The following is a 12,197-nucleotide window of genomic DNA, read 5'->3' on the forward strand; positions in this document are numbered from 1 at the left end:
TTGTTAATGTCTCATTTTATTAATGAATATATTACATCAGCAGAACATTTTTTTGTTTTTTTTCTTTACGTTTATGCTGCTGCCTTCCAGGGATGACCTTAATGTTCTTAACTTTGTTTTTCTGATCAGAGTTGGCTAGAAGCAATAGAAGACCACTCTGCATACAGCACTCACTACTGCACACAGGAGCAGCTGAGTAGCGATGATGAGGAAGATGATTCGGTATCTGTTACAGACCTACAAGAAACACTGAAAGTATGTACTGAATACTTACTTGTCTCATGCATTTAGGCAATGGTAGACTAGTGCTGTTTCGTGCAGGGATACTTCAGTGTACTTTTGGTCCAAATTTATTGATTCATTCTTCCCAGTGGTACAGAAATGTTGCCTTTATTTCCTGCACTTCATACTGTGATATTTTCCCATTTAGACTGTATGTGTAAAATGTTATGTTTATTGTAGCTGTGGAGTGAGGTTTCCCAGTTTTACAATGCTACCAGAAGGTAAAGAATTGTTTGAAATTTTCAGCCAGGAGAGGGAGCCCTGTGTACTGTACTTGTCCTGCAGCTTTGATGTTACCAAAGCTAACTTTCAGCTATATGCATGCAGTGAAATAGTGTAAAATCGAGCATTTAAAACCTTAGGTCACATCAGGTACATTGTACAGTGATACTTCAGATCTCAGTGTAAATGAGTTGTCTTCCATTACTCTAGCATCCAGGCTGTGATTTTAGCTTTTTGTCATATACATGCTTAAAAAAAGCCTTTTACTTTAAGGGGAAGTAGGCAAAAATTATGACACTGCAATGCAAAAAAAAACCCAAAAAGTCTTCATGTGATTGAGCACCAAAAGTCTTATACCTCACCTTTTGGTACAAGAACTCTTTATTCATGGAATAAAGGAGATTAGAGGGTAAGTGGTACTGGTAATTTCCAGCAGCATACTGAAGAAGGTGTTGTCAGTAGACGAATGTCTCTAAGTTCACATGCTGGCCTGAGATTTGATCTTGGAATGGGTTCCTGTATATATCTGTACTTGCCATATGCCAGTTAAATTATGTTTTGCTTACTCTTGTGTTCCTGGTCAAAGGGCAAGCAGTGGCTCTTCCTGGGTTTTTGAGCTTTTTATTGAGAAAGAGGGTGGGGGAAGAATTGGAAAAGCAGAACATGCATAGAAACTTCTAGTTTTGGTTTGTTATACTAATTTAAACAAAAGCTGGTTGTAATGGAATGTGTATAAATCTGATTGCTTTTGTCTTTTAGCATACTTCAAGTAACTTTCAGTTTTAGCTTACCAATCTGTCACTGGGAATCTTTGTTAATATTTAATACTTTCCAAATTTAAAATTTTCAGTGTACTTAAGAGAACATATTTATATTTTCCCTAGAACAAGACACATCTGAAATTGCTGTTCATTCTCTCTTTCAGAAAGCACAAACATGCCAACAAAGACTCAGTAAAGAGATTTCAGACTTTCTTGCAATGGTTAAATCTTTGGATGTTACAAAAGGTAAAAATTGCTTTTATGAAAAACAGTTTGTTACTAGGCAACTCTTTTTTTTCTGCTAAGCAGCATGTGCTTTAATTTCACTGAAATTATGTATTCAAGCTCCTAAAAATTTAACTGTTTTCCTCACTTAAACAGATTCAAATGAAGTAATGTGATTATAATTGAGAGTAACTAAGAATTCAGATCTGCAGAAACAAATAATTGTGCTGATTTGAAACAAAATTTACTTGGATCGATAAATGTAGTAAAATTATCCTTAGATATAACGGTTGCTTTTAAAAACAATAGTTGGTAGTTTACTGCAAAGTGTAAGATTCCTCTGAAAGGTGCAAACATCTTGCTCTTTTCGCATAGCTTTCCCCTCAAAGAATGTGTGTTTTAGCAAGTAAAAACACATTGGAAGCTGGGACATAATAAACAGGATGTGAAATGAAATTAAAAAACTATACAGGGAAATGGAGGCATGGTGTGATGGGATGTGTTCCACAGACCTCAGCAATGAGTTTCTTGCCAGCTCTAAAGTATCAGGCTTCCTTTTAAATAATAAATCTTAAAATGACATCTACCTGAGACTTCCACAGTATAAGTGACTAAGAATAGCAGGTTAAGCTGTTAAAGATTAGAATGCCTTAAATGTGTACAGAAGTAGCTCATGTATTAAACACACCAAGATATCCGTTAAGAATGTTTAACTGTTGCTTCTTTGTAACTCAGTCTTATTTACACATTGTGACTAAAATTTACGACGCTCAAACTAGAAAGCAACTTGTTTATCTGTACAAGTCATAGGCCATAATAGAATAGCACTTTTGGGAGGGATAATTTTTCTTTTTCCATCTGTGCTCCAACTCAGTTGTTCTTCCTTTTGCCAATTGAATCGGTTACTGTGTGTGATGCTAACTTATCTTGCTCTTGAGCTCTTACTTCACAAAGAATGTTAAAGTTTTATGATACTTATGAATCTTTTATTGGGAAGACTATGTAATTCATAATACAAAAAGACGGCTATCTTAGAATCACAGAATGGTTTGAGTTGAACAGGACCTAAAAGACCATCTGGTTCCAACCCCCTACTGTGCTTGGGGTTACCACCTACTGATCAAACTGTCCAGGGCCCCATCCAACCTGGCTTTGAGCACCTCCAGGAATGGGGCACAGCTTCTCTGGGTGACCTGTTCTAGTGCCTGACGACCCTCTGAGTAAAGAATTTCCTCCTAACATTTAACCTAAATTTCTCCTCTTCTAGTTTAGAGCTATTATCCCTTGTCTTGTCACTATGCGCCCTAATGAAAGTCTCTCTTCGTAACTCCCGTAGGCCCCCTTTAAATACTGAAAGACCATTATATAAGGCCTTCCCAGAACTTTCTCTTCTCTAGGCTAAACAATCCCACCTCTCTTCTCCCTTCATAGCAAAGATGTACCAGCATTTCAGTCATCCTCACTGCCCTCCTCTGGACCTACTCTCAACAGATCCACACCCATCTTACGCTGGGAGCTGCAGAGCTGAATGCAGTACTCCACATGAGGTCTCACAAGAGCAGAGAACCACATCTCTTGACTTGCTAATTATACTTCCTTTGATGCAGCCCAGGATACAGTTGGCCCTCTGGGCTGCAACTGTGTATTGTCAACTCGTGTTGTTTTTGTTAGTTTTTTTTTCCCCACCAATATCCCTACATCCTTCACTATAGAGCTTCTTTCAGTTCACCTATAGCTCAGCCTCTGGGGTTGCTCAAACCTAGATGCAGAGCTGTACACTTGGCCATGTTGAACTGCATGTTGATCACTGGGGCCTGTCTCTTGAGCCTATCAAGGTCCTTCTGGATTACAGCCTTTGCCTCCAGTGTGTTGACCACACCACTCAGCAATATCATCTGCAAGCTTGCTGAGAGTGCACTGAATCTCACTGTCTGTGTCACTGGCAAAGTATTTAAATATAATACCAGATGTTAAATAATTATTCACGCAATTTGAAAATTAGTACTGAGCAACATCCCTTTGACAGATAAGAGAAGTTTTTCTGACCTCATCATGTTGACCTGAAAATCCAGTGAGGAATTTAGCTTTTTTCTAAAAATATACAACGTGAACAAACAAAACCAGAATAAAACAAAACCAGGTACTGTCTTTCCAAGAAACTGCTCATTCTGGCAAATGAGTAAGTTCCTGTTTTTCTACTAAGTATCTAACTTAATGGGCCAGTGAACTGTTTATCATCATGCTCCATTAAAGCCACTAATTCTTTGATGCTTACAGGTATATCTTCTCCCATCCTGCAAAAAGTTGATGTGGTCTCTGAAGTATCCCAGGAAACTTGTGAGGCCCTGGCTGACTGCCTCAACCTATTCACAAAGCAGGAAGGGGTATGTATTTGTGCTTGTGCGGGGTTTATTAAGGGTCTGAATAGCTTAGTATATTTTGCTAGCTGCTTTCTTAAAATAATTTAAAAAATAATAAAACCTAGTTTTGTAGGCAAGCTGTTCTTTCACATGCTGAATGTTTAATAAAAACTCGCTATTCTAAGGAGTAGCTCAGTTCCTTTACAAAGGGATATCTCAGTGTTGAGCATACACAAGAATCCCAGATTTTGCTTGCAAGCTGTTGCTTGAATTTAAGAAAGCAGTTGCTTTGCTGATTCAAAGGTTAAAATATTGAGAAAAATGATTTTTTATGTGTGCTTGCTAACTGAAGTGTTGAAGAGTGTTGCTTCTGAATTTGTTATTCAGACCATGTGCTTAGTGGGTGTACAAATGCTATCTGTTGAACTTCTGGCTTTTCCAGTGACAAATATCTTGTATGGTGTTAAACAAATGCTTCAGTTTGGGAATACGTGATACACTGTTTAAATCCTGGGGTGGGAGGGAGATTTGGTGTTTTCACCACTCTAGAAGACACTGTGGTACTTGGAATAAATTTGTCTTGCTGTGTGGTGGTAACAGTTACTGCTTCTTTTTTGGCACTTGTGGTCAGCAAGCTGTGTGTCAAGCTGGGGTTGTGTGGTTGCTGTTAGTCTTCTGGTCATTTAACAGTGAGCTGCTTTAAGGTTGGTTGGTTTCTTTTTCATTCCTTTCCAAACCTTTTTGTCCCCAGTCATGAGTCTTCTAGACTTACTTGAGTCAATCTCTAGCAAAGTGGAACAAGCATTGCTGTTTTACATATGTATCTTTTTTCTTCAAGAAAATCTAATCCTGAAGTTGCCAGTTCCATTTGTGGATGAGGGGGAATTGTTACAATGGTGGGTGTATAGTGTTAGCTAGTATTCCTTAATTGTGTTGGCATCTCTTCAGAAAAGACTAAAATAGGATATCAGAGTGAGTATAGCAAAACATATGGTGAAATGTAGCTTCACCTTACTTGAACCCGAGCTGTCTCTGTAGGTGGGAAGAGGCCTCGTTTCGGTTTGGGAGCATAGGGCTCGGGCACAGGGAGACAGGCTGAGGTGTGAACTTGGATTTCCACCATAGCTGATGAATCCAGAAGATGTGATCTGGAAGAGCTCTGTGTCTTGGTATTTTTAAACTTCCAGCTATTGCAATTTCAGAATAGAATCCAGGATTTTAAAGACACTGTCACCTCGTAAGGGAATGGAATTACAGCAGCAATCTCTCCTTAAAGCTTGAACCTCCCCGAAAGTTATGTTCCCTGAGCATTATTGTTCTTAAACTCACAACTTTTTTTTTTTTTTTTTTTTTTTTTTTCCCCCCTTGTAAGACAGAGTGCTGCTATTTGCCATTCAGTGTTGGTTTCTAGGCTGTACTTCTGTTGGCATTGCAAAAGTTATTGTTTTCCTGCCTTAGCAAATGACTGCTTGTAAATGATTTGGTATTTTCTTCCAGTATATGGAATAGTAAAGCATTACTCTGCTGAAGTATCAGACTGTGGTATAAAAACACTTCTGACCATGATGTCAGTAGAGAGTGTTGTAACTAGGAACAATTGCTGTGCATGCTGTGCTCTAGCAAGCATTGGCTCTTTTAATGTGAAGCTGCCCAGCCAGCTTCAGGAAAGGGAGCTACAGCAGTTGGAAAGCTTATTTTGTGCTTGTCCTGCTGTTCCAGCTGACAACTGGTCACTAGTGGTGTTCCTGAGGGTCTTTTTGATGATCTGGATGAGGAGATTGAGTGCACCCTCAGTAAGTTTGCACATGACACCAATCTGGAAGGAAGTGTTGATCTTTGTGGGAGTGGGAGGGGCCCCACAGAGGGATCTGGACGGGCTGGATAGCTGGGCTGAGGCCAGACGGATAAAGTTTAACAAGACCGAGTGTTGGGTCCTGCGCAACAACCCCAGACATCACTACAGGCTTGGGGTAGAGTGGCTGGAAAGCTGCATGGAAGGATCTAGGGGTGTTGGTCAATGCTTGGCTAAACATGAGCAGTGGCCAAGAAGGCCAGTGACATCCTGGCTTGTGTCAGAAATAGTACAGCCAGTAGGAGCAGAGAGGTGATCGTCATTTTCTATTTGGCACTGGTGAGGCTGCACCTCGAGTACCGCATTCAGTTTTGAGCCCCTCTCTATGAGAAAGACAGTGATATCCTGGAGTGTATCCAGAGAAGGGCAACGTGGGGTCTGGAGTGCAAATCTTATTGAGAGCAGCTGAGGGAGCTGAGATTGTTCAGTCTGAAGAAGAGGAGGCTCAGGAGGGACCTTATTGCCCTCTACAACTCCTTGAAAGGAGGTTGTGGTGAGATGGGAGTCTTCTACCCACATAAGAAGCAATAGGCTGAAAGGAAACACCCTCAAGTTGTAGCAGAGAAGGAGGTTCAGGTTAAATACTAGCAGAAATTTCTTCACCGAATGAGTGGTGAGGTATTGGAACAGACTGCCCAGGGGTGGTGGTGGTTCCTGGAGATGTTCAAGAGCCGTGTGGATGTGGCACTTAGAGACATGGGTTAGTGAGCATGGTGAGGAGGGGTTGATGGCTGGACTTCAGTGGTCTTAGTGGTTTTTTGATCTTAACAATTCTATGACAGCTCCCCAATAGTTCTTCCTTTGCCATGGAGGCACTGCTTGCTCTGCAGTACTGTCAGCTGTGTGGTTCATGCCCTATGGAACTTGTCTGGAGCAAATGTGGTTGCAGTCTCCACACCCTTTATGCCTCTTGAAGGAGGACTCTTTTGTCTCTCACTGGAATTGCTGGCATACCAGGAGCTGGGGCTCCTCCGGTGCTGAGTCTGCTCCCTTCACAGGGGTAACCAACACATCCCCTTTGCTTAGGATGATCCCCATCGTTACTGTGTGTCAACTGTAGCGTAATTACCCAGTACGCAAATACACTGCTGATAGAGCCCCGAGATGTGGAACGGAGCCGCCTTCCGCAGCCTCTCCATCTGCCTCCCGCAGCGTGGGCACCCGGCGCGGGGCCGGAACGGGCGTGACGTCACCGCCGCGCACAGCGGGGCCGCCGTGACGTCAGGGAGAGAGAGGGGCACGGTGTCCGCGCGTCAAAAATAGCGCTGCGGAGGAGCCCCGCGCGGGCGCTGGGATACGGCGGCACGCGGCCCCATGCGTCGCCCGAGCCCGCGGAGCGGCGGGGCCGGCCCGCCCGGAGGGACTCTCTCGGTTCCTTCCCGCAGCGCTAGCACGCGGGGCGAGGTGAGGGCCGGCGGCTGCTGCAGGGCGGGGCGGGGCGGGGCGGGGCGCTCCGGCTGCCGTCCCCCGAGCGCTGCCGCGGTGCGTAACGAACGCCGGGCCGCCGCCTGCTGCCATCGGCGGAGCCCCGCGGTGCCGAGCGGGGATGGGCGCGGGGACGTCTCGGCGAGAGATCAAAGCGGGCGAGGAGCGGGGGAACTACAGGGCGGCTGCGGGCGGAACGCAGTGAGGCGCTGGTGCCGGCGTAGCGTTTCGGAGAGCTTCTGCAGTGACTTTGGCACAAGGTTAGTAAGTACTGCTTCGGAGCGGGGCTTCCCCTGCGCTGCTTCTAGCAGACCCCGCCGTTTCGTTCTGAAAGCAGCCCGATTTCAGAATCGGTATGTTCCGTGGGAGCTTTGTGTAGCTGTAGCGAGAGTTTAACTGAAGGTTATGATTTCGATTGCTCTTTCTACTGTTATTTTTGGGTAAGTTTAAAACCTGCCCGTGGTACGTGCGTTCCATGCACTGAAGCTGTCAGAAACTGAAAGGCATTTTTTACTTTTTTTTTTTCTTTCAAAAAAGCAAGGGTTTTTTTTTGTTTGTTTGTTTTCTTTTAAATGTGTTTTCTTCGTTAACCAGATCTAGATAAAGAGTGCTGACAAGTGCCATGACTCTCCTAAGTTTCACTTTTACCATCAGGGATTATACTTAACAGCAACTGCTGAGTCTCATAGCTCAGAACAGTGGCTGCCTTCATTTGCAGTCTGTCAGCATCTGAGGTCTTCCTTTGTTTATAGGTGGTGTTCTTTCTGGCTATTTTTTTTTCTTTTCATTTTTGCAAAAGGGGCTCTGTTTGCAGGCTGATAGCCAACGAGATCAGGGATTCAGGAAAGAAGTTTTTGACTGCTTCTCCTGGTTTAGAAGAGCTGTGGACTCGCACAGAATCGATCATAGCAGAGTCAGTTTGTCATTTTTGCAGGAACTTTAAGGTCAAAAAACCGTAGGTCGTAGTCCTTGAAGTTAGTTACCTTTATCATGGTTGTAATATGTTATCTGCTGCATGGATCACTGATGTACTGCAAATAAATACAGAAATTTCTGTTGTTTAATTAGTAAATGTTAATTGTGGTTTAAAAGTTCAGCATACTCCCTCGTTTTTTTTCACATTTCTCAAATATCTTAGAAACAGAACTGAATGTCCAATATGCTGGTTCATGTTTCTGTGAATGAATGCGTGCATCTCTTTGAGATACACATAGCTGTCTTTGAGCCTCTGCTATGAGGTCTGAGGGACGTGCATGAGCATGACTGTTAGCGCAGAGCAGCTGCCTTACTGGGTTATGAATGAAGATGTTTGTAAGCTGCATCCAGGTGGTTTTGGAAGAGATTTCTTCTTATCAGTGCCCTCGTGCAGGTGGAGATGAGGGAGCAGTACTGACACGCAACAGTCAGAGGAGAATACCTGATGTGGGCAGCTGGAGCAAATGTGTCTGCAAGGAGCCCTGGAGTCACTCAACACTCCTACTCTGTCTGGCCCAGCACAGCTGTGATGACCTCTGCTTCGTCTTAGGGGGTCCATGGGGAGGGAGAGGTGAGGGACTCAGCTGAAGCTATGGAAATAAAGAAGGCAGTTCTGATTTCCAAGCTAGAGCTAGGGATGGAGGTCGTGACTTGGCTGGCTGGTATACTGTACTTAACCATGTCAGTCTTAATCCCTAAAGTAATGACATCCATGCCTTTTGCACCTTTTGCTCAGGTCCGTACAGTAGCCCTATATTTTGTTGTTCCCTTTCAATCACTGGAGAACACTGGAACCCTTATGGTGTCCACTGAGCTCTGCGGCCTTGCTGAAAGCAGTGGAGGCCAAGATGAGACCTTGGTGTGCTTTGTGCCCTTTGTGGGCAGTATAAACAATCAAAACACTATTTAGCTTGCGAGATCAGGGAATGGAGGAGAGCAGGTTTCAAACAGTAAGTGGTTGCAACAAGCATGGCAAAAGCTGTCTGGTGTTGAGAGACTGGAGGTGTGTCTGTGCCAAGGAAATTTTTATTGGTGTGGATGTCTCTGACATGACCCTATTCCTTCTCCTCCAAATGAGTAGCAGTGTACTAGAGATGCCTCGCTGAATGAATTGATGTAAATATGCCTGAATCTTGTTCAAAAGTAACAAGTTAATTGGAAGGTTCTCTGTGCTAAAACAAATGCTGAGATAAAGGCTGACAGAATTTATCCCTGAAACAGGAGGCCATGGGATGTAATATGCTGCAGAATGGCGTGTAGGCATGGAATACAAGAGAACAAAGCTGCTGACAGAAGTCATTTGGCAGATTGTTTCTCTCCTTACTTGAATGTCACTGGTTCTAGTCATGCCTTGATGATTCTTGCTGTGCTAATTTTTGGATACTTTACATACATATGTCTTGCCTGTGCTGAAGCTCTAAAGATGAGAGATTCAAATCAGAGCAACTTGATAGTGAAATGTTTGCAGATGGCATCATGTTGTTCCTCTGGAAGCATTTTCTTTACTGTACTGCAGATAGAAAGCAAACTAAAGGTCTGTGAAGACAGCGTCCTTGTCAGTGTTATGTAAAGAGAGGAGTTTAGCCAGTCCAAAGTATCCAAGAGATAGGGGAATTCGAGAATGCAACTTTTTTTCAGAGACTTTCCCTACAGCAGCCAAGACTGAATAGGTCACCAGAGCGGGAAGAGAAGTGAGCAGCAGCCCAGACGGAAACTTGTTGAAGTAACAAATACCAGGGAGAAGATAAGTAAATATCACTTTTTAAAAAATTTTATTTATCTTTTTTTATAAGGATACTATGTGTATTGACAAAATGCTTACATTCTAAAGTAGATGAAAGGGTCTGTGTCCAAATACTTAAATGAAAGGCTTCTGGGCACCAGACAGTCCCAGCTGCCAGCAGCATGCCTGGATGTTAACTCTGGGACAAAAAATGCAAGCTTCTGGGCTTTGAATTGCTGCAGGCTCCCAGTGTTGTTTCCTTAAGCATGGAATCATAGAATGATTTGGATTGGAAGAGACATCAAAGCCCACTCAATCCACCCCATGACTTGGGCAAGGCTGCCATTCAGCAGCTCAACTGCTCAAGGCCCCATCCAATCTGGCCTTGAGCGCCTCCAGGGATGGGGGCACCACAGCTTCTTGGGGCAGCCCATGCCTCACTCTCCTCTGAGTGAAGAATTTTTGTCTAACATCTAACCTAAATTTCTCCTCTTAGTTTAAAGCCTTTTGAACAATGTACACTTCGAAAGTTAATCTTTTTTTTGTTTGTTTTATATAGGTAATGATACATTTGAATATAATCTCTTGGCAAATCTAATTTTTAGTGGTAGGGAAACTTGCTGACTTATACGCTCTTAGCAGCTCATGTGAAAGCCAGTCACATAACTTGTTTGTAGGCATTCTCCATTACCACATTGCCCAATACAAAGCAGTGCTGCTCTGTTCTTGCACTCTCTAGCATGGACTAATTATTTTTTTTCAAAGCTTGACTTGCAGATTTTTTTTTTTTCTTGGCAGTTGTTAAGCAGCCTGGTGTAAACTAACATGGAATGAGTTCATGGGCCTCTGGGGAAGTACGGTGTAAAAGCATATTAGCTTGAAATTAAACCTCTCTCTGCTTCTGCAGCTCCAAACCTGAGGTTTGCTTCTGAGGTATTGTCTACAAATTATTTAGGGATCTTTTAAAGTTCAAAAACGGGCAGAAAAGGGACTTAACTGGGACTGCAAAGAAGATAAAGAAGCAATCAAATTTAATGGAATGATATTTGATATAGCAAGATTTTAAAACAGAAAACACAACTGAATGGTTTTTGTAAATGTACTTGGAAGTGGTGTTCTTGTCTGTGTATAAGCTGATAGGAATGAAAAGAAATAGAGAATGGAAACTTTGTGTGTCCTCACTCCTTATTGCAATGAGGATATTGTTTCTCTTCCTCTCCACCATGCTTGGAAAACAAACTGGAATGAGGAGGGTGCACATTCTTATTCTTGTATTGTCATTGTGATTTCGTAATGGCATGTAAAGCTGATCAGCTTGTTCTTAGTTTTCTGGCTTATTGTGTATCTGATGTGTTTTGGAAGAACAGATGAGGAACAGAGAGCTAAAACTTGATGGCTCTCCCAGATTAGTCAGTGTGTTGACAGTTAAGGACTGCTAATATTTCAGTGGAGAATAAGCAGCAAAAAAACCAAACCAAAACAAAAAAAACAGGATTTGAGATTTAACCTCTGCATATAGTATTTGATGTGTATCAAATGATGTGTATGATGTGTATCATATGATGTGTATTTGATGACTTTGGATACTGAGGTTTTGTCCCCCAATGGGGACTGCAGTAGCGGTCCAGCTGTGTGGTCTGTTTTTGTCTCAGCTGCATAAAATATCAGGATGCTGAATTGGGTGACTGCAGTCACCCATGGTTACTAATTGTCTGGAGATGCGTTCTCCATCTTGACCTTTGTTTCTTGGAAATTAAGGTTTTAATAATGCCTTCTTCCTTGTAAAACTGATAAAAGCTAGTTCCCTAGAATAAAATAATCTCTTGTTGGTTTGATTACTGGAAATTAACACGTTTTTAAGGAGGAGATGATATTTAACTTTTATTACCTTCTTTTTTTATGTGAAGTTGTTTTGAAAGCATTCTCTTGAAGCCTTAAGTTACTTATGCTTGCGTTGACAAATCCTCTTAGGATTGCCATGTGACGTTACGTTTTATTTGGTCTGCTTACATGTCAGTGATTTAAAAGTTAACATCTCTTGCCTTATGACCTAGTATGCTGTTGATGTGCAGTTGACTTTTCTTGAATCAGGAAAGTTGAGTCTAAAGTTCCTTTTCCCTCTTCTTTGCCCTTCCTCATTTATGTAGTTCTGATCTTCAGCTACAAAGACTAAAAGGCTGTTGAAGTAGTCTACCTAGACTTCAGCAAAGCCTTGGATACTGTCTCCGACGGTATTCTCCTAGAGAAGCTGGCAGCCTGTGACTTGGTCAGGTACACTCTTTTGTGGGCAAAGAACTGGCTGGATGGACAGGCCCAGTGGTGGTGAATGGAGTTAAATCCAGCTGGCAACTGATCATGAGTGGTGTTCCCCA

At 42.6% G+C, this 12,197-nt stretch overlaps 1 protein-coding gene across 1 annotated transcript in view; it reads left to right on the forward strand.

Annotated features, from left to right (window-relative positions):
* The window catches only part of OSBPL1A (oxysterol binding protein like 1A), a gene marked incomplete at both ends in the record, with an annotated part of 65,602 nt that overhangs the window by 12,714 nt on the left and 40,691 nt on the right, over positions 1-12,197 (forward strand). The window contains 3 exon segments of the mRNA XM_079533725.1: positions 130-255; positions 1,430-1,511; positions 3,768-3,874. Coding sequence (XP_079389851.1) covers positions 130-255; positions 1,430-1,511; positions 3,768-3,874 — 315 coding nt within the window.

This window comes from Tetrao urogallus (assembly GCF_951394365.1).
Source record: "Tetrao urogallus genome assembly, chromosome: 3".
Taxonomy (NCBI): Eukaryota; Metazoa; Chordata; class Aves; order Galliformes; family Phasianidae; genus Tetrao; species Tetrao urogallus.